The sequence below is a fragment of the Megascapheus bottae genome, chromosome 20, assembly GCF_031878675.1.
Source record: "Megascapheus bottae isolate mThoBot1 chromosome 20, mThoBot2.hap1, whole genome shotgun sequence".
Lineage (NCBI taxonomy): Eukaryota > Metazoa > Chordata > Mammalia > Rodentia > Geomyidae > Megascapheus > Megascapheus bottae.
This window is the reverse complement of record NC_143528.1, coordinates 20,957,078-20,978,950: the sequence shown is the minus strand read 5'-3', so window position 1 is coordinate 20,978,950 and position 21,873 is coordinate 20,957,078. Positions and strand designations below refer to the sequence as shown.

The 21,873-nt window shown below is 39.0% G+C and overlaps 2 protein-coding genes across 3 annotated transcripts in view; one reads left to right on the top strand and one right to left on the bottom strand.

Annotated features, from left to right (window-relative positions):
• Positions 1-1,029: 1,029 nt before the first annotated feature.
• Rwdd4 (RWD domain containing 4) lies at positions 1,030-13,338 on the bottom strand. The gene is made up of 7 exons (XM_090354148.1): positions 13,140-13,338; positions 11,467-11,547; positions 9,277-9,386; positions 9,050-9,197; positions 7,902-8,019; positions 5,598-5,647; positions 1,030-2,851 (listed from the first exon to the last, which is right to left on the bottom strand). Exons 1-7 carry the CDS (start codon positions 13,161-13,163, stop codon positions 2,819-2,821), a joined length of 564 nt encoding a protein of 187 aa, XP_090210274.1. The 5' UTR covers positions 13,164-13,338; the 3' UTR covers positions 1,030-2,818.
• A 232-nt stretch (positions 13,339-13,570) lies between these two features.
• Positions 13,571-21,873, top strand: part of Trappc11 (trafficking protein particle complex subunit 11) — a 46,284-nt gene continuing 37,981 nt past the window's right edge. The window contains exons 1-4 of one of the 2 annotated variants that reach the window (XM_090354146.1): positions 13,571-13,717; positions 16,010-16,235; positions 18,514-18,683; positions 20,231-20,301. In XM_090354146.1, coding sequence (XP_090210272.1) covers positions 16,032-16,235; positions 18,514-18,683; positions 20,231-20,301 — 445 coding nt within the window. In that variant the 5' untranslated portion in view covers positions 13,571-13,717; positions 16,010-16,031. Of the gene's footprint in view, positions 13,718-16,009; positions 16,236-18,513; positions 18,684-20,230; positions 20,302-21,873 lie in introns of those variants that run through there. The other variant, XM_090354147.1, reaches the window with a different exon arrangement.

The window sequence follows — 21,873 nt, the reverse complement described above, 5'->3', positions numbered from 1 at the left end:
ATCTTTTGAAACATCTAGTGTTGGACATATCTGTAATATCCAGGAGAGCTTAGTGGAGGCCAGACAGCATTTTAGAAGAATGGCTGAGATTTCTAGCTTCGATTAAACAGAAAACATGAAGTGCAGATTTTATACCAATTACTCTCCACAGAATATTTATGCACTGCTGACTTGTCAAAGCATAATGCAAGAAACATGCATGAGTCTTCTCCTGTAACTCTTATCAGTTACAACCAGTTTTCTTTTTTTTTTTGCCAGTCCTGGAACTTGAACTCAGAGCCTGGGCACTATCTTTGGGCTTTCTCAAGACTAAAGCTCTATCACTTGAGCCACGGTACCACTTCCTCCCTTTTCTATGTATGTGGTACCAAGGAATCGAACCTAGGTCTTTGTGTATGCTAGGCAAGCACTCTACCACTATGCCAAACTCCCAGTCCTGAATTGTTTTTATTTGCTTGTTTTTACAACACCCATATGCGGAAGAATGTGGGCTAAAACCCAAGCAATTTGGGGGCACAAATTATATATGTGTATGTATGCACATATGTAATTTGGGGGCACAAATTATATATGTGCATGTATGCATATATGTGCATGTGTGTATCTATCTATCTCTCTATATATTCAAGACTATATGAAGAATGTTAATTTTTAGAAGATGATTTGCTTGGGTGTATACATACACACACATAGTTCAAAACAGTACCATTCCGCAGGGCTTCACTAACTAGGTCTCCGCTATTAAGTCTATGCAATGTGTGTGTGTGTGTGTGCGCGCGCCTGTGTGCGTGTACAAATATGTCTGTGTGATTCCTTACCCTGAGCTGATTCTGTACCTTGGCTTCTGGGATGTTGAAGTTGTGAAAGCTTGTTTTCCTTAATTCATTTTAGACTATAGATATTCCTTTCTTCTGAGCTCATTAAAAAAACATTTTCCAATCCAACATTTTGAGTAGTTTTCAGCAGGCTACTGTGCAGATTTCTAATTTTAATTCCTCTTGATGAAATCACTTGAAACGTACAAGAGTCTCTGCAATTCACATTTTATTGCTTATTAGTTTTGTCATTCCACACAAGTGAGAAAATATACCGGAGTGTTGGACAGTGATGGCTCTATTGATGAAAACATTCAAGTGTTTTATAATAGGTAACAAGAGGCCCCACTGACACCATCACCCCAGAAATTGTACATTTCATATAAAAAGAGTAAAAATAGTTCATTGGCATTTAACTAGCATTGCTCTTTGTAACATATGAACCACGATATACCTGATGAATGTCAGAATTTCCAGAGTAGAACAAAATGATTTTTTCCATTACCAAATATTTCTTCATAAAAACATGATCAAACAAATCTCAGTTAACAACAAAAAATTACAACTGTAGAACCTTGAAAATACAAGTTGGCATATGGTAGTAATCCTCCATTTTAACATTAATTCCAGACACAAAATGTGATTCAGCTTTTGAAAATGAGATTAAATTCCTTAATTGCTATTTATACTTACTTTAAATTCAAACAATTTAATGAAGCCAAGATTAACTGTGTAAAAACCATGGACACATCTCAAACTGCTCTATTTATGCTAAGGTAACTTCTTTATAAGTTAAGTATTCTTTAAAACCTCAGATAGCAACTATACAAGTACAACTTCATGTTCTAACAAGCTACCCTTCCAGATCCACAGTGGTAGTTCTAAGAGTTCTTAAAGCTAGGAGCACATACAAAGTCACTGTGTAAATCACACGCAAACATCAACAACTTTTCCTACTAAAACAAACATCAACAACTTTCCCTACTAAAACTACACCTTTCCCTCTACAGATGACTGTTAAAAAGTCAAGCATGAATACCAGTTTGGCATTTCAAGAGTCTATATGTAGTATGAAGATGCAGAAGTTGAGAAATATATCTGGATGTTAAAAAGACACTACAAAAAAAGAACACCCCAAGACCTGAAATGTGATTTTATGTTGAACCCATTTAAAGACCTTATTATCCAATGGTCAAAACCACAGTAACAGATAAATAAGCATTAATTAAAACCACTGTCTTCCACAATACAAAAATTAAATATTAAGGCATCTTTTTCTTTCCTATCCTGATATGTGCAGCAAAGAGAAATGTTTTCAATAAGAGCTGGCAAATGTCTTTCTAAAGTATTTGGCTGATTTGTGTTTATATTCTCTGATCACATGATCAAACACCCTGGTCCAAATCACAAGAATATAAATAGGTTATCAATTTCTTAAAGGGAGGCAGTTAACTGTTGAAAAATAAAATGTAAAAAAGAACTACAAAGAGTACCATATAAAGTTCAAACACTGGGGTCTGAATTTCTCTGCAGCAATTTATACCTCAGTAACTAGGCAAAAGAAGGAAGACTTTTAAGATGAGAGAAGCCTATTAATATGGGTCATGCTATGGATCAAATGGCGACTTGATCAGTATTTGGCTCTATTGGGAAGACAACTTGAAAACAGCTTCCTATTCCTTTAAAAACGATCATATCCACTGGAGCAACAACATACAAATCAACACTGTTAGTATTACCCATACCTGTCCATTTACAAAGCTCACAGGGCTTCATAAAGTATACAAATGCTAACATTTTCACCTTTTATTAAGGCAAGTTTGAGAAAATAATTTAATACAACCAGATCTCTCCATGAACTTTCTACTTAAAATATTTTTAAGAAACATACAAAAAACCTGTATTGTATAAAAAGCCACCTCAGTATCAGAAAATAGTAATGAAAGGTGTTGAGCCCAATTTACTTTTTTAAAGGATGTTTTCCTTGTCTCTACTTCCAAAGGCTATTCATCATCTTTAGAGCCGGTTTTGCTTAACTAGAAAAGAAAAAGACATAACAAACATTCAACAAGTATGTGATCATGGTCTCTGAGTCATTGTTTCCACTCAGAATCAAAACTAAACATACAGAAAACAAATTCTAAGCAATGTGAATTTAAAATCATTTACAGTTTTTTTTTTTTAATCAAGTACAACTACTTTTCAACATTAAGTTTAGTTACTTCAAGAAGATTTGAAATATGACCCGGGCAAAAGTACAAACTGGACAGAAATACGTTATAATCACGGTTATAAAAGCAGGAAGTACTATTTAGAAAATGAATGACATTCTACTTTTATTTCCTATCACAGACAATAAATTGTGTGTGTGTGTGTGTTGCTGGGGATTTAACCCAGCAACTTTATATGGATTAGGCAAGTATTCTACCACTAAGCTACTCCTCCTTAACCCATTCAACAGGCAATACATTATTATATAAAGTTCAAAATATGTTAATTTGGTCAATAACACTTAACCTAAGATTTGGCATCTTTATCAGACAACAAATGTATAGTGAAAAGTAATATTAAAAGTACAATTTTGGGGGAGGAGGGAAGGGAAATGGGGACCATGACATGTGAAAGGGTATCAATGTGTGGGAATTAAGGCACCATTTATCTGGCAAATATCATGTAACCCTTCTATTAATTACAATAAAAATATATTTAAAAAGTACAATTTTAAAAATATTAAAAAAATCTTATTGTAATTTTTCTGGATAAAAATCTTGGCAGGGAAGTGGCCAAGGGGTAGGGTGGCAGCCTTGAGCTGAAGAGCTCTGAGTCTGATTCCCATCACAAGGAAAAAAATATTTTCCTGAATAAAACAAGATGCTGAATCTAAATTTGACTTTTTTTAAAAAATTTAAACGTGGAATTTTATGTATACTGCCAAGGATTCCTTTAAAAAATAACTTCTGGATTTAGGAGAGGACCATGTTCATTCCCTCTGAACCAACCAGAGGATTTCTATACTCGCTCTCAGCTGAGACCTGTACTAGAAATTCAGCATTCTGGCTAAGACAGTCTGTCAACTGGGAAGGACATCATTTTGAGGAGAGATGGATTTAGCTGACAGGCTACATGTGACACAGCAAGGATAACATGGAGTATCCGGCAGACACCAGTGCACAGAGGCCCGGGGAAGTAAGAGATTGCAACTGAATGTTCATCAATGCAGACGTTTCTGTAGGGTTAGTCTTCTTTCCAGGAGTGGAAGAGCAGAAACCATGCTCCTTTATTCTGGTTACATTTTGAAGTTCTCTACTCTTAGGTAATATTCTTATACCATATTACACATTATAAAGACTATTTGAATGGTTGTCATAGAAAATGTAGGGATTTGAAAATAAACTTTAGGGCTAAGGGCATCAGTTAGTGGCAAAGTACTTGTCTAATAAGCTGACAGGCCTGAGTTCAAATCCTGGTACTGACAAACAGTTTTAAAAATATGCGGGTCTTGTGAGGTACTAGTGGTTCACATCTATAATCCTAGATACTCAAGAGGCTGAGATCTGAGGATGGTAGTTAGAAGCCAACCTGGGCAGGGAAGTCTGTGAGACTCTTACCTCCACTAAACTATCAAAAAAGCCAGACATAGACAGTGGCTCAACTGTAGCGCCAAGTTGGCCTTGAGCAAAAAGGTCACAGACAACAATCAGGCCCTGATTCAAGCTCTGGGATCAGTGTACACACAAATACATGCTGGCCCTAAATTACTTATACAGTGGTTGTCACTAACACTCTAAGCTTTATTGTTGGGCTATAAATATTTCTAACAGCAATGTAGCACAGAATGAACTTCCTGTATTATGTATTAGTTTAACATATTTAAAACTACTGAGAGTATAAGCAAATATTAAGAGTGATTGATAGAAAAATTTAAATAAAAATTTAATAATTTTAAACAATAAAATCAGAAAATTTTTCTTGGCAATGATGGGCAACATTTAAGAAAACAATTAAGACTGATTTATACTTAAAAAAAATTAAAGTGAGCGAGGCACCTGTAATCCTAGCTACTCAGGAGGCTGAGATCTGAGGATCAAAGATCAAAGCTAGCTTGGGCACTAACGAACAAGACTCTTATCTCCAATTAACCTCTAGAAAAAGGAAGCAGGGCTTGGCTCAAGGGTAGAGTGGTATAGCCTTGAGCTAAAGAGCTCAGGGACAGTGCCCAGGCCAAGTTTAAGCCCCAGGACCCTCCCCCCAAAACAAAAACAAGCAGGCTGGGAGCATAGCCTAGAGTGCTTGCCCTGGGCTAGATTTCTCTGTACCACATACACAAAAGCCAGTGGTGCTGTGGCTCAAGTGGTAAAGCTCTAGCCTTGAGAAAGCACAAGGACAGTGCCCAGGTCCTGAGTTCAGGCCCTAGAACTGGCAAACTAAATAAACAATAAAATAAAATAAATTAAAGCATTCCTGGTTTTGTTTAATTTCCTCATAATCTAGAATTTGTCACACTTAACCATGTCCATACAAGAAACATTCATGTTGTTAAAATAATACCACTTATACCAACAAATTTCCTCTTATTCAAGAAAAAAGAAATCTAAACTTAAGGTGTTGGGAAGCAAATAATGTGAAGAATACTTTAAAATACTTACATGCTGAACATAAAAAAGTAAACATACATCCGGGGAATTCCACAGATTTCAGGGAAGAAAACAGAAAAAACAAATTTATTACTTGATGGCAATGATTATAATAAAATTCGATGACTAAAATGTAAATATTACATACCTTCACGACATCAACCCAGTTCCAGCCTCGAGGAAGTTCCCCTTTATGATCTAGAGGATAAAATATAATAAATGTATTTCGAAGATCTGTCAGCTAGTCCTAATATCCTAAAATTTTATATACTATTATATATGACAAATAGAATCAACAAATATATCATTGATTTGGAAAAAGTTTAGCATATTAGTGAATTAACAGCATTGTCCTGGTGGGGATACGTGCAAAGTATTTGAGGAACACTCCTTTCGTGTTTACTCTATTTCTATTCAAGAACAAAAAGATGCTAGTGGATTAAGGTCAATTTATTAATTTCATGCATTTGTACAATTCTGCCTTATATAAGATCACTGTTAATTTAAAGGAGAAGCTGTGTTAATTCACTGTTTTAAAAGTTAGCATCTTCCCTTCAGGAGGCTAGACTTAACACAGAAGGCCTCATCAACAAATGTTTGGCTTCAAGGATAAGAACAGTCCTAGTTAATTTACTGAGTTCTGATAAAACATTCATTTCTTAATCTAATACTTTTCAAAACAGCTTTCTTGTATTGCAAATGTTTGAAAATAAGTTAGAGTTTACAAAGTACTCAATTAAACAATAGGGGCTGGGAGTTTGGCATAGTGGTAAAGTGCTTGCCTAGCATGCATGAAGACCCAGGTTCAATTCCTTGGTACCACATACATAGAAAAGAACAACAACAAAAAAGGCCAGAAGTGGTGCTATGGCTCAAATGGTAGAGCTCTAGCCTCGAGAAAGCACAAAAACAGTACTCAGACCCTGAGTTCAAGGCCCGGGACTGGCAAAAAAAAAAAAAAAAAATCAACACATTAAGCCAGGCTCAGTGGCTCACGCCTGTAATCCTAGCCACTCAGGAGGTTGAGATCTGAGGATCGCTGTTCAAAGCCAGCCTGGGTATTATAAAGTCGGTGAGACTCTTATCTCTAATTAATCTCCAGAAAACTGAAAGTGGCACTGTGGCTGAAGGGGTAGGGTGGCAGCCTTGAACTGAAGAGCTCAGGGACAGAGCCCAGACCCAGAATTCAAGTCCCACGGACTACAAAAACAACAGCAACAACAAAAACAACAGACAGGTATCAGTGGTTCATGCCTATAATCCTAGCTGCTCAGGAGGATGAGACCCAGAGAGCTGTGTATGGTTTAAAGCTGGTGGTGAGAAAAGTCTTAGAGACTCATTTCCAAAACAGCAAGCAAAAGCACGGCATGAGGTTTGGCTCTAGTTAACAGAACCCAAGCAAAGCAAGCAATCTGAGAAAGCACGTAGTCCCGAGTTCAAATCTTAGTACTGGCAAAAAAGAATAGTTTAACAAATGCTACTTTCAGTTCCAATTCAATTTCAAATGGCTTGATGGTCCTTATACTTCATTCATGATTTATGTCTCATTTTTCTCATTCAGAACAAGTACATGACACAGACTGAATATCTTTAATCCAAAACTCCTAATTCCAAAGTAATCTGGAACTTTTCCAGTAGTTTTAGACTTTGGAGCATTCTGGATTTTAGATTCTAGAGGAAAGATGCTCAGCTGATAACTCTGCAAATACTCTGGAATCTGAACACTGCCAGTCCCAAGAATTGTAGATAAGGGATAGTTAACCTGTATTAATTTTATAGCAAAGTGAATATTGAAACTAATTCCATGATTTTTATAGGAGAGAAGAATATTTCTAGAGCTAAACCTGAGATGCTACGGTTCTTAAGAAGAATCTTTTACTGGTAATGAAGGGTACAGTGTTAGGTTAACAACTGTCCTATTAAAAGTTTTATCTAGAAGGAAAGCTTCAAGTCATTATAGGTCAGGAGATGTAAATGACAAGAAATGATCATAGGTCATTATACATGAAGCCAACAGGTAGCTAACTGACATGCTCAAATATTATAGAGCGAGCAATCAAAATTCTAAAGCATTGCATTGCAATGGATTACACTGCAATTCTTTCATGGATTATATACTAATGATGCTTCGACAGGTGATGGTATTAGATTCCAAGGTATTTATCTCTCAAAACATTATAATTAAAAAGTATAGTTTTAGGGGCCAGGAGTGTGGCTTAGTGGTAGATTGCTTGCCTAGTATGCATGATGTTCTGGGTTCAATTCCTCGCTATCACATACACAGAAAAAGTCGGAAGTGGTGCTATGGCTCAAGTGGAACAATGCTAGCCTTGGGAAGGCTCCAGGACAGTACTCAGGCCCTAAGTTCAGGCTGCAGGACTGCTGGGAAAAAAAAGGTGTAGTTTTGCGGGCAACCATTTATCTGCTGTAAAAGATAAGAAATAATACCAACCTGTTTTATCTGCCAGTTTACGTTTCTGGGCTTTTGAAAGTTGTTCTTTTTTATCTTTTTTCTTAATTGATGGGGCTACATTTGGTGTTTCAACTGAGATAATATTGCCTATGGATATCTAAAAAACAGGAAATGGTTATTCTTAAGGTTCATACCTTAAAACTTACTGCATTACACTAACTATAGGAATATTCTATTACTATAATTTGTGCACTAAATTAAGTACCTTTAGCACACTATTGGTTGTACCCTTTTAAAAGTTTAATAGTAGTGCAACAGTTAAAAGCAGATACCTGAAAGGATCTTACTACTTGCATTAATATTAGATTATCTTTGATTTGAACTATAACAGTACTATGACAACTCTTTACAACAAAATCAGCTTCATAGAAGAAGTAATTTCCTAGTTCAGCACTACATAAAAAAAGGCATTAAGTAAATTGTATCCCTCCTTTTTTTAATTTTAATTTTTTTATTTTATTGTCGGGATAATGTGTAGAGGGGTTACAGTTACATTCGTCAGGTAGTAGGTGCATTACTTCTCATGTTTTTGTCCCCATTTCCCTCCTTCCACCGCCTCCCAATCATCTTGTTTTCAACCCCCCTTTTTTTTGGTAGTACTAAAGTTTGAACTCAGTGTCTTCAGCTCAATCGGCTTGCCTAGCACCAGCACTTGAGCTATGCTTCCACTCCAACTTTTGCTGATTATTTTAGAAATGGGGTCTCATGAACTTTTCAGCTCTGGCTAGCTTTGAAGCAGATCTCAGCTCTCTGGTTATCAGGCTGGTAATATTGTTATTTATCTTTTTAAGACATATGCTCATCCACCCCCAGCCCACAACTATATAGCCAAATTCCTGATCCTCTTGTTTCAGGTTCCTGAATGTGGGATTACAGTTGTGTGTCACTGTGCTGGGCTTCAGTATTTCAGTTTTGAAGAGCACAAGTATTTTAATTTCCTCTGAAGGATGAAAGTCTAGAGAATATAAATTCATTTTCTAAATTAAATAGAAGAAAATTAAGCTTCCTTGTTTTTATTTAACTCAGATGTTAACTCATTTTAAAATCGAGACGAAGTCTTTTAATTTTCCAAAAGTATTAACTAGACTCATTAACATCTGATCAAAAAAAAATCATCACATACTCACTGTAGAATTGATGGGATGGTGATTCTCCATGAACTGTTCTTTATTGTCCTTGGCATATTCAAACAATGTATAGGTCATCGCAGTTCCAAGATTCACTTCCACAGCTTCTTGTAACTTAGCTAAGATACTCTGCTTTACATCTGATGATCTGTAAGGCGGAGCAAAAATACTGTCAAGAGGAAAGTAAGAGTGTAACCAAAAAACGTAAGGAAAACAAAACTACTCACATGGTGTTGTTAAAAAAAGCATTCATAGATATAATTGGAGGTGTCTGAGGGTACGTTTCTGTCCAGGAAATCTCTATTAAGAAGGCTTTGGGGTCGCCATTTTCACCTATCTGAAAAAAAAAGGGAAATCCTACATTTGTGAAAAGTGATTAAAAAGACAGAATATTAAGTTATGATCTTTAAAATGATTTCTTTCCAACACTTATGCTCAGATCAGGAATGTGTATTTTGAAAAGGTCTAGTCCCAGACTAAGCCTAAGCAGGAGTGAGGGCACTACTGAGTCTTATAATAATTTAGTCTTGGTCTGCTTTCCAGCTTGAGAGACACCCATGGCCCATCTTTCAATTAGACCATCAACCTTTCAGTACCAAAGCTACATCTTGTATGTTTTGGTTTTAAATCTAAGTTTTCTGAAGATAAAGACTACAGAAGAAAAGGAGCCTGAATCCAAATAATAATCCACAAATGTGAAGCACTTTATCTTTTTTCTTAAAATTTCTTTTTATTTTGTTGGTTGTGGGGCTTGAACTCTGGGCTGGGCATTGTCCCTGAGCTCTTCAGCTCAAGGCTACCACCCTTCCTATGGGCAGGAAGTAAGACCCTATCTTAAAAATAACCAGTGAAGGGCTGAGTTTGGCCTAGTGGTAGAATGCTCGCCTAGCAGCACCAAGACCTGGGTTCAATTCCTAGGTACCACATACACTGAAAAAGCCAGAAGTTGTGCTGTGGTTCAAGTGGTAGAATACTAGCATTGAGAAAGCTCAAGGAGAGTGCCCAGGCCCTGAGTTCAAGCCACAGGACTGGCAAAAAAAAAAAATTAGCAAAAAGGTAGCTGCAGTGGTGGTTCAAGTGGAAGAACATCAGCTATAAGCAAGAAATGGAAACCAGTACGAGGCCCTGAGTTTAAGTCCTGACAGATAATAAAAAAAAGTAAAGAAAAACACTTAAGGAAAAACGATTTCACAATCCATTATGCCAAATGGGTGTTAATTGCAGAAAAAACTTGGAGAATTAGTTTGAAACAAGCAGGACTTAGGAGTGGCAGATGAATGGTCCTCATGCTGTAAGCAAGGGAAACTCAGAGAAACCGTTTTTTGTTGTTTTTTTTTTTTTTGGTTGGTCATGGGCCTTAGACCCTGGGCTTGGGTCCTGTCCCTGAGCTCTTCAGCTCAAGGCTACCACCCTATCCCTTGATCACTTCTGGCTTTCCAGTGGTTAATTGGAGATAAGAAAGAGTCTCAGGGTCTTTAGGGTCTTTGGTGCCTGGGCTGGCTTTGAACTTGGATCCTCAGATCTCAGCTTCCTGAGTAGCTAGGATTACAGGTGTGAGCCACCGAACCTGGCCTAGAAAGGTTTTAAAGAAAGGAATAACAAGCGTTTCAGAGAGCTGATGAGTTGTTTGATGGAGGACTAATGGTAGAAGGTAAGAAGGAAACTAAAGAAAGAAGTGAAAGCGGGGAAGTAATTTAGGAACACAGTAAACTTTTGACCAAGAGGCAAAGCTGGGTATGGGGGTCCCCACCTATAATCCCAGTACTAGGGAGAGAATGAGGTGGAGGATGGCAAGTTTGATGCTAGTTCATTGCCCCCCCACAACACACACAGACACACACACACAGAAAGAAAGAAGAGTCTAGCAAAGACAAAAGCAAAATTTCTTCCCTTGCCTTTTAATATCCTGTCTTCAATCTCCCATCTCATTCTTCTTCAAGGAAAAGATTTCATCTATTTCTAAATTTTATGATATTGTTACAACAGAAAAACGAGTTATTTTAAGTTTTTATAAAGGTTCTGAACTAGTTAGGCACTGGTGGTTCATGCCAGTAATCCTAGCTATTCGGGAGGCTCAGCTCTGAGATCTGAGACCTGTTCAAAGGCAGCTCAGGCAGGGAAGTCTGTAAGTGGCCTATAGCTTGAGTGGTAGAGCGCTAGCCTGGAGCAAAAGGAGCTCAGAGACAGCACCCAGGCCCAGCAAAAAGAAAGAAAGAAATACTCATTCCCCGCCAAGGTTCTGAACTAACTTTTCAAATGTTAAATATTATTGCTACCATAGTGATGTTTTTATTTGAATGCTTCAGAAAATAGAGACAGAAATTTAAACCACTAACTTCAAAAAAAAAAACATTGTTAGCCATTTTTAGATTGTTTCTAGCAACGCAGTCAATATACTTATACATGCTGTATCTTACCCTATATTGGAATGAAACTGGACTCAATTCCCGAAAACTTTCATCTCCTTCATAAATAGAACGTAATGCTTCTAGCTCCATCTGAAAGAGAAGAGTCAATGAGTTTTGTTTGGTAAAAATGGATCTGAACTGTAGACTCTAGTTTCTGAGTCAAGCCCACTTAACTATGATAAACTGTCTAATATATATGGCCTCAAGAGGTTATGATAGTGTGTACATGTCAGCACAATCATAATAGTAATACTTTAAAATTCTGTGCCTGGCATGGCTAAGCAATCATCTTTCTTGATGTTTTCATCAATTCTGTGAAGAAGATCCTATCTCTGAATTCCTTCCTATGAAAGAAAATATGATTCAGTTTAAAGCAACTTCAGATGATGTGTCCTCTGTCACTCTCCTAGTCTGAGGTAAGAATTTTGGGAGGAGAGATGTGAAGCACAATCAGAAACCTCCACCACTTTGTGTTTTTTTTGTTTTTGCCAGTCCTGGGCTTGAGCTCAGGGTCTGAGCACTGTTCTTGGACTTTCTCAAAGCTAGAGCTCTACCACTTGAGCCTCAGTACCACTTCCAGCTTTTTCTATGTATGTGGGATGGAGGAATTGAACGCGGGACTTCATGTATGCTAGGCAAGCACTCTACCACTAGGCCAAACTCCCGGCCCTACAGTTTTTTAAATATAAGAAATAACTGAAGTCCACCACTTTTTGTAGGACAAACATTTGGAACAGTTACCTTGAGATATGCATAAATTACTGCAAGCTGTAGTCCCCTCTACTATGTAATAGAACATCAGAACTTGCTCTTCCTATCTAATTCTACCTTGGTATCTACTGACTAACCAGTAAGATTATAGTCATCAATCCTTCCTCCCCCTTACTTCCTCTCAGGAACCTTAATGTCATGCCTTTAATCACCTGATAAAAATATTTTAGAAAGATGACCAAGTGTCAACTAATTGTCCGGACTTTGGGTGCTTTAATGATAATAATCCAGAAACGGTTACATTTTCTATATGTAAAAATGCCAGCTTTCAAGTGGTCTGTTCTAAATCTTCCTTCTACCACCTACCTCCTCTACCACAGCCCTACAGTGCACAATATACTACTTTTAGACACTCTGTCTCATCTATTCAAATTCCAAAGTTAGAAGATTCCCCCTTGCGGATGACCCTCCAACTCTCTTACATGCTACTAAGCAGACATCAGCCATACAAGTCTGGTGGTACAGACAAAAAGATTTCACAAAACAGAAGCCGGAGACTCGACTGTCACTTATTTTCTTCCAGCAGAAATTATACTAACTCAATTTTTTTTTCTGACAGATAACAGATGTCAAACCTTTAAAGGTGATCAGATTCCAGGTCATTATAACTCACGCTAAGCTACACAAACAACAGGTTTTCAGGACAGCCAAGTGTACCCGGGGTATAGCTGCAAAAACATGTCATCTTGTCAATGGGAAAACTTGGGGGTAAAAATGAAAGAAGTGTGGGGGGCGTGATGGGGTGGGTGGGGAGGGAGCCGCGTGGACCCTTACCCCTCCACGCTCGCCTCGCGGGGATCACTCAACGCGGGGTGCCCTGGCCAGCCTCTGGGGGCTTCTAAAGGAGGACGCGTGCGGGCCCCCAGGCTGCCCCACCTCGGGGTCTGTGAGGCCCCGCCCCGGGGTCTCACCTCCTGATCCTCGTTGGCACTCATGGCAGCACGCAGAGTGGGGGCAGCGGCCCCGAGTCCAGGGCACCCCCTCCGTGCCGCGGGGTACACTCGTAGACGCGGTTTCCCACGCGACCCCCAGCCCTGGGCAAAGTCAGGGCGGCGAGCAGCAGACAGCAAATCCAGAATCCGAAGGCCAACGCCGGTGGGACGCCGGGACTCTGTGGGGAGAGGGCGTGCTAGGGCGGTGACGACGGAGGCTCCGCCCCCTGCACTTACGCTTCTCTTATTGGTTCATTTTCTCTCCGCCCCTAGCGCTTTCCCGTGTAGGAAAGGGAGCGCCTTCCTTACGTTTTGAGTCAGAGTGTGGAGCTTCTGGATTGCGATTGGGTGTGGCGCACTGTCAATCAGGCGTAGAAAGTGCTTCCTGTGCCAGCGGGGGTGGGGAAAAGGAAGTCTCGCCAGCTGAAGGTGGCTGGGGCCGGCGGCTTGGAGGGCTTCCTGGGTTCCCGGTAACGTCTCCGCGTCTTTCTCCTCTGTCTTCTCCGGGCTGGCGGCAGCCTGCTTCAGACGCCGCGGGCCCAGAGCGTGCGTCCTGGGTGAGTCTGGTTCTGGAGCCCCACGGGGCTTGGCGTGAGCTCCCTGGCTCTTTAGGGGCCTGTGTTTTCCTGAGGCGTCAGCCGCGGGGCTCCTAACAGGTTCTCTTTCCCCTGCCGGGAAAAATGCACTTGCTTCTAGAACCGTCCGGGCTATCTCGCGGAGGACTTCCAGGTAGAGGTGGGGCAGAGGCGCAGGATGTCGTCTGCCTTCAGGGCTGCTAGGTTCCTGCGCCTCCTGTCTTTCCTGGAGCCCACAGATGTGGATATTGAGACCCAGGTCCCATCCCATTTTATTTTTCCCTATTTCAGCCACGCACTTTCCTTTTTTTCATCTTTTTGTAGATGGACTTCTCTGAATCCATTCCTCCTCTTAGCCTGTGTCCTACACCCTGAACCTCCCCAATTATTAAAAGCATTATACACACACACGCACACACATATATATTTACTTGCAGCTTTTGTCACCATGTTTGTCAGTTTGTCATCCTCTCTGGCTGCCAGGTAGTAATTCCTTACACTACACGACCTCCATGAGTAGAATGCTCAAGGTGGTCTACTTTTTCTTCCTTCCGTGGCCTGGTTTGGTTATGTTGCTCCATTGGCGTCTCGGAAATGCGCCTTTTTTTTTTTTTCCTGCTTCTCTAGCAAATCACTGAGAGCCATTCAATCTGCATTTACTCCTCGTCTCACAGAATAAACATGAAAGTTTCACGTGCCCAAGCTTACTGGTAGAACATGGTAACTTCTGACAGTTTTCAATCTGGTTGGAACAGTTTGACCATACTTTGGACTGTAAGGTAGTCAGTTGTCACATGGTGATGGCTTGGAATAGACTATTCTGAATGTACCGTGTGCTGTGAGTATAAAACACCAAGTTTTTTTTTCTGAAGGCCTTAGTAAAAGGTAAAAGGTTTTATTAGTGATTATATTCACATTGGACTAAAATTTTCTTGGGTATATTGGGTTAAGTAAAATATTACAAAAGTGATTTCCACATAGTTCTTGTTTTACTCTTCAGTGTGACTGCCGATAATGGTTTTTATGGCTCTTACACTATTCCTATTGGGCAGTCCTGATGTTAAGCTTTATGTCATTTCTAGATCTCAGTGCTTCAGCTTCATTTTCAAAGGTCACAGGTATTTCTTTTGACAGACTTGGACTCTGAGGAAAATAGACTTGCAGACTGGCATTAGGCAAAGATATCGGTATCATATTTTGACCTGTTTTTAATATTTACTCTCAAATACCTTTTGTTTTCATTTGGAACTCACTAGAACCAATCTATTTCTATTTCAGACACTAACGATTCTGGTAGGCTTTTCAAATCATTTGTCAATACTTATTGTTCCTTCAGTACGTAAGCATGAGCTGTATAATCTTTATTAAGTTAACCTTACTGTGAGAAACATTCTGTGCTTTAGAGATAAAGTAGCATAAGTACACTTCATTTTTTCTCAGAGATTATATTTGAGCTATATGTTGATGAAGATCATTTCATTAAAAGAATCTCAAATTTTATTGGATATGAAGAACTTTTTATGAAATTATAATTTTGTTCAGAAGAAGCTCATATTTATATAATTGCTTTTCTAAAGTCAGTGTATACTTGAGTTTACTATAGGCTCAGCTAAAGAACACTGTACATTCTCCTAGAGACTTTCATTCATTACTTTTTTCTTTTTTTTCTGCAAATAGTACATTTCTATTTACAGAAAGTGAGAAGACATTTATTATTTTGATAATAAGCATTTTACTAGTAGCCTAGGCATTTGAGTACTTAGATGTTAGCAATTACAGAGAAATTAAAGAAAGTTTTAATTTTTATATCTGTAGGTTTCGTTTTTATTCATTACTGAAATGAATTTCATGTAGCCATATTTGTGTTTTTTGTGACAGCTTTTTTTTTTTGATTGGTCCTGGGACTTGAACTCAGGGCCTGGGTACTGTCCTTGGGCTTTCTCAAGGCTAGTGCTCTACCCCTGACCCTCAGCACCACTTCTGGCTTTTTCTGTGTATGGTACTGAGGAATCGAACCCAAGGCTTTGTGCATGCTAAGCAAGTACTCTACCACTAGGCTATACTCCCAGCCTCTCATGTTAATAATTTTAATAGGTCCTATCAGCAATTAAAGTTTTTCTTCTGGCTCTTTTGTATTTGCTTGGCAGCTTGCAGATATTGAAAGGCTTTTCCTTTTTGTAGTATGTTTTGAAATGAGGTTCATATATTAGATATAGATGTTAGTATTTTGAAAACTATGACTGTATTATGACTATTATGACATTTGTATTTCAGATTTTTTTATGACATCTTAAACATGAGTGCCACACAGTGGGATTTCCCTGTGGAATTATGTTGTCGGCCTATGGCTTTTGTCACACTTACGGGCCTAGATGTTGTATACAATGCTGTCCATCGAGCTGTCTGGGATGCTTTTTGTGCCAATCGGAGAGCTGATCGGGTACCAATTTCCTTCAAGGTGCTCCCAGGTGACCATGAGTATCCCAAATGTAGACCGAAGGTAATGGCAGTACAACTGCATGCATTCTTTAAGGTTGTGTGTGTGTGTGTGTGTGTCTTTTTACCATTGTTTGTGCTGGCAAGTCCATAAATTTATCAAGATAGTGGTTATAGAAGTTCATAAAAAAAATCTTAGGCATTTTTATTTGCTATGTAATACATGTCTGCTTAATATTCAGCTTTTTTTTTTTTTTTTTTTTTCCAATCTCAGGCTTGAGCTCAGGACCTGAGCACTGACCCTGGCCTTTCTCAAGGCTAGAACTCTACCACTTGAGTCTCTGCACCACTTCAGGCTTTCTTTTTTCTATGTATGTGGTACCAAGGAATCAAACCCAGCCTTTGTGCATGCTAGGCAAGCACTCTACCACTAGGCCAAACTCCTGGCTCTGCTCTGTAGATTCTTGAATGCAAAATAGGCCAAGCTTGATCATCAACAGTCGAGTTCTGTTTATTGAGGAACAGCAAAAGGCACAGACCTTCTTGTAGGGTTGGAGGTTGTGTCTGGGACTGGATTTTGGGGTAGGTTTGTATAGACCTTAACAAGAAAGCAAAAATAAAAAATGGGTTCTGGTCTTTTGGGGTGATAGTCAGGCCTACAGTGCAGTGTTCCACCTGTTTTGAGAGGCTATTATCCCCTAAGGACTGAAGATGGTGTCGGCCCAGATTGGAACAGCCTGCCTATGGACAGGTATGTGGTCAAGCATGTCTGTGTGCACCTGATGTCTTGCTTGACCCTGGGGAATAAGTATTGAGTCCTCTCAGTACTTCAAGGGAAACCATGGAGCCTATATTTCTCTGGGTCTGGCTTTACGTCATTTAATATGACTTTTTTCCAAGCTAGAGCAGAATTTCTATGTAACAGTGTCATCGGGGGAGTTTTATTTAAATGTAGATTTTAGGCCTTAATCTCTGGGAAGGTAAGACCAAATCAGGATTTGGTCAATGGCTAATTATATTTCTTATATATTTTAGAATTATATCCTTGAGAATCCGTTTTATCTAGCCATCCCTGGAAACAGAAGTCTCAGCCCCATTTGTCCTATATGTTTTTTACCCAGGATGGGTTAAATACAACTAACCCATTTTTTTCCTTCCTTAATTCTGCCATTCAGTTTGCTTCTTATTTCTTCCAATTCTTCCCTGAGTCCCCAACTTACTTTGTTTTGGACTTCCTTACTGTCCTTGACTTTCCTTACTTGAAATAAATGTTAGCTCAGTGTGAGATGAAGTAGTCTGAATCACTGGATAGAAGTAATTTGAAATTTCAGGTGAGTTCTTCAGGACTAGCATGTGCATCTGCAGTATTTTCTTTCACTCTGGCCCTTATTTCTACCACTCTGACTGCTGTTTTCTTTGTGTTTAAAAATTGTGTCTCACTGTTTATTTCATGGGTAAGATAAGATATTATCATGGAAGCTGAAACCTTACTGGACTTTGGTGTTCCTTTGTTTGGTGGTACCACACTAAGAAGATGCTCTGTTGGTGAGCCATGGTACCAGTCCTTTTGACTCTGGTGATTTTGAGATAAGGTCTTGATTATTTTTGAGGCCTGGACTACAGTCCTGTTCTTTATGTGATCTTCATACTTGTGCTTCCTTCCAGAGCTAGGATGATAGGTATGTACCTCTGTGCCCAACTTTTTCTAGGGAGATGGGGCTGGAGAAGTTTTTGGCCCAGATTGTCCTGGAACTATGATCCTTCAGTCTCACTTGTGCACACAGTTGGGATAACAGGAGTAAGCCATTGGCACCTAGCTTAGAAAGTATTTTTTTTTCTTTCCTTTTTTTTTTTTTTGCCAGTCCTGGGCTTGAGCACTGTCCTTGGGCTTTCTCAAGGCTAGAACTCCACCACTTGAGCCTCAGCACCACTTCTGGCTTTTTTCTATGTGTGTGGTACCGAGGAAACGAACCTGGGTCTTCATGCATGCTAGGTAAGCACTCTACACTAGGCCAAACTCCCTCAAGTATTTTACTTGAACAGATTTGCAACAACGAAAGCTCAATTGGTGAAGAATAGAAATAGAATTTACCTGGAAAAAGGCCTAGGTTTTTTTTTACAATGTGTTTGAGATCTTGGCATCATTATGAATTCTGTCTTTGATCATTCTTCCTCAGTTTAAAAGCAGGAGGTTCTACCTCAGCAATTGTCATCTCTTTAATTTCTGTTGGTCAGAATTCCACAGTATGCATATTGAATGATAAATGCATATAATGTGCCTGGCACGCAGGTGGTTTCTGCTGCTTTTGTCTCATAAGTCTTTGATTTCCTTCTGTTTGCAGAGGACATCATATGAGTGGTACATTCCTAAAGGGATCTTAAAGACTGGCTGGATGAATAAGCATCTGAATCTGGTGCCAGCCTTGGTGGTTGTCTTCTATGAACTGGATTGGGATGAGCCTCAATGGAAAGAAAAGCAGTCTGAATGTGCAACCAGGGTGGAAATAGTCAGGTAGGACAGGCTTATCTCAGGTTGGCCCAGGTAGTAGGTGTGCATCCTTTCTTTTTTTTTAAATTGCATTTTATTGTCAGGGTAATGTATAGAGTGGTTACAGTTACATCAGGTAGTGGGTGTATTACTTCTCAAACATTGATACCCCTTCCCATGTTTTTGCCCCCTTTTCCCTACTTCCATCCCTTCTCAGTATCCTTTCTGTATTAACATTTATTAGACTGAGGGCTGTTTAAATTGCAGTGGTCACTTTGGGGATTGTTGAATTTCACTGAAACTTATTCAGTTCCTAATAAACAGATTAAGTATTAACAAAATATCATGCCATGGTAAGTGAGGAAATCTGCAATATAAATTGGCTTGACTTTGCAAATGGTTGTTTTATATCTCTGATCTTTTTTGGAAATAGTACTTTATTATTTGGTCACAAGACATTTTTTCTTTATCCCTATTCCCTATTCTTCTTATTAAGATATTTGAGCTGGGCATGGTGGCTCATGTCTATAATCTTGCCTACTCAGAAGGCTGAGATCTTAGGATTAAGATCAAAGCCAGTCTCCAGTTAACCACTAGAAAAATGGGAAGTGGTGCTGTGGCTCAAGGGGCAGGATGGTAACTGCGAGCTGAACAGCTCAGGGACAACACCCAGGCCAAGGAACAGTGTGGTAGCCTTGAGCTGAAGAGCCTAGGCCCATAGTTCAAGCCCCATGACCACAAAAAAAAGAAGAAAGATAATTTTTTATTTTTTTTTTTTTGCCAGTCCTGGGCTTGAGCTCAGGGCCTGAGCACTGACCTTGGATTTTCTCAAGGCTAGAGCTCTACCACTTGAGCCTCAGCACCACTTCCGGCTTTTTTCTATGTATGTGGTACCGAGGAATCGAACCCGGGTCTCCATGCATGCTAGGCAAGCACTTTAACCACTAGGCAAAACTCCCGGCCCCACAAGATAATTCTTGTGGATGATTAATATCTCAAAGTTCTCACTTTTACATTAAAGTATATATTAAACTTGTACTCTTGAAGCAGAGTTTTATAAGCATGGCAGCTTAATGTGACATTATACTTTATACTTTTTTTTTCTTTTTTTTTTTTGCCATCCTGGGGCTTGAACTCAGGGCTTGGGCACTGTCCTTGCACATTTTCTGTTTGAGGCCGGTGCTCTGCCACCTGAGTCACAGCTCTACTTCTGGCTTTTTCTGTGTATGTGGTACCAGGGAATTGAACCCAGGGCTTTGTGCATGCTAGACAAGCACTCTACCACTAGGCTATGCTCCTGGCCCCAGGATTTTACTTTGAAAAATGATATTATGGAACTTACGGGTTCAGAAGCAGAAGTTATATGTTCTTTCTGTTGAGAAAAAGATTTGCTGTGATAGTAATCTTTTTAGTTGAATTTATCTTCGATTGAATTACCCAACTTGTATATCCTATGACTCTTTGAATATGCTTAGTTTTAACATTTTAATTACTTAATTCTGTTACATGAAGCTTTGACTATACATAGTTTGAACATTTTAATTAATTCTATTACTGTGTCTTTGGTGCAGGCAAAGTTTACAAGGAAGGAACACAAAGGTTGCAGTGGTTCTGATTCAGAAGAAGACCCCTCTGCCACCAGGTAACCAGAGTTAATTGCTTTAAGTTTCTAACTCTTCGTATTATGAGGTAGAGCTCATTTTTAATGTTTAAACATTTTACACAGTCAGATTTGAGGTTAATTTTGTGTTAACTTTTAAAAAGCACCAATCACTAGGTGCTAGTGGCTCATGCCTATAATCCTAGCTTACTCAGGAGCCTGAGATTTGAAGACCATGGTTCAAAGTCAACCAACCAGAAAATGTCCCTTAGACTCTGATCTCTAGTTAACCACCAAAAATATAAAGGCAGAAGAGGAATTGTGCTTCAAGTGATCGGGCATTAGCCTTGAGCAAAAATCGCTTAGAAACAGCACCCAGACACAGAGTTCAAACCATAGTACTGGCACAAAAAAAAAAGAAAAAGTTTTAAAAAAGTACCAATTGTACGTGAATAAATGTTTGTAATAACATTTTTTAAAAATAGTGAAGATTACAAATCTTAACTCCTATTCCTAGTTCTACTTAGCCCCTCATATAGGCATGTATCAGTTATCAAAATCATTTATTCACTTGTTTTATTTGCGTACTTGAGATCTGAAGTTTTATTGCTTTACACAGTGATAAATGATATAGGATTTGTCATTTCCTCCAGAAAAAAAGTTTTCATTTTAAATACTTATTTACCAAATTTTCGCAGGCCAAAGTATTATTATTTTTCCTGTATTGAGACATGAAGCATGCTAATTGTTTTTTGTTTTGGATGGGGGTTGGTATTGGGATTTGAACTCAGGGCCTCATGCTTGCTAGACTTTCCTGCCCATGCTGGTTTCAAATTGTGATTTTTCAGTTCTCAGCCTTCTAGTAGCAAGGATTACAGGCTTGAGCCACTGTCACTCAGCTTTTTTTTTTTTGTAAAAAGTTTTGTGATATGGCATTGCTTGGCCTATTTTGGCTCAAAATATTGTGTGATGCTTTTTTAATAGGTATGTACTATGTATTTTCTGACTCTAAGCTCTCAAGGAGCCCAAATCTCCTTTTAAGTTGTTGAAAAGTTGTTGAGGTTTTTTTTTCTGAACTTCAGCTTTGTTTATTGTATTATTTTAAAAATACAATTTTAGGGTCGGGAGTTTGGCCTAGTGGTAGAGTGCTTGCCTGGCATACACAAAGACCCAGCCAGGTTCAATTCCTTGGTACCACATACATAGAAAAGCCAGAAGGGGTGCTTGTGGCTCAAGTGGTAGAGCGCTAGCCTTATGGAAAGCCCTAGAACAGTGTTCAAGCCCTGAGTTCATGCCCCAGGACTGGCAAAAATAAAACCCCAAAAACCAACAACAGTAAAAAGGACAAAACAATTTTATAGTTATTAAGGTATTGTACAGAAGGGTTACAATTCCATACGTCAGATGAATGCAATTCTTCTTGGGTAATGTTGCCCCTTCCTTTACTCTCCCCTTGTTTCCTCTTCCTATCCCTGTCCACAAGTTGCATAGTTCATTTTTTACATGACATACATTGAATACTGTAACTGAATTTGTTCACTCTTCCTTCTTCCATTTCTGTGCCCCTTTTTGCTCCCCGAAAAAGACAAAAAACAAACAGCTACACCTACAAGA

Coding starts and splice junctions, on each gene's coding strand:
- Rwdd4 (XM_090354148.1), bottom strand. CDS start 13,163: ATGAGTGCCAACGAGGATCAGGAG. Junction 9,387..11,466: donor CAGTTTCATTCCAATATAGG/GTAAGATACAGC, acceptor TTTTTTTTTCAG/ATAGGTGAAAATGGCGACCC. Junction 2,852..5,597: donor ACTGGGTTGATGTCGTGAAG/GTATGTAATATT, acceptor TTTCTTTTCTAG/TTAAGCAAAACCGGCTCTAA.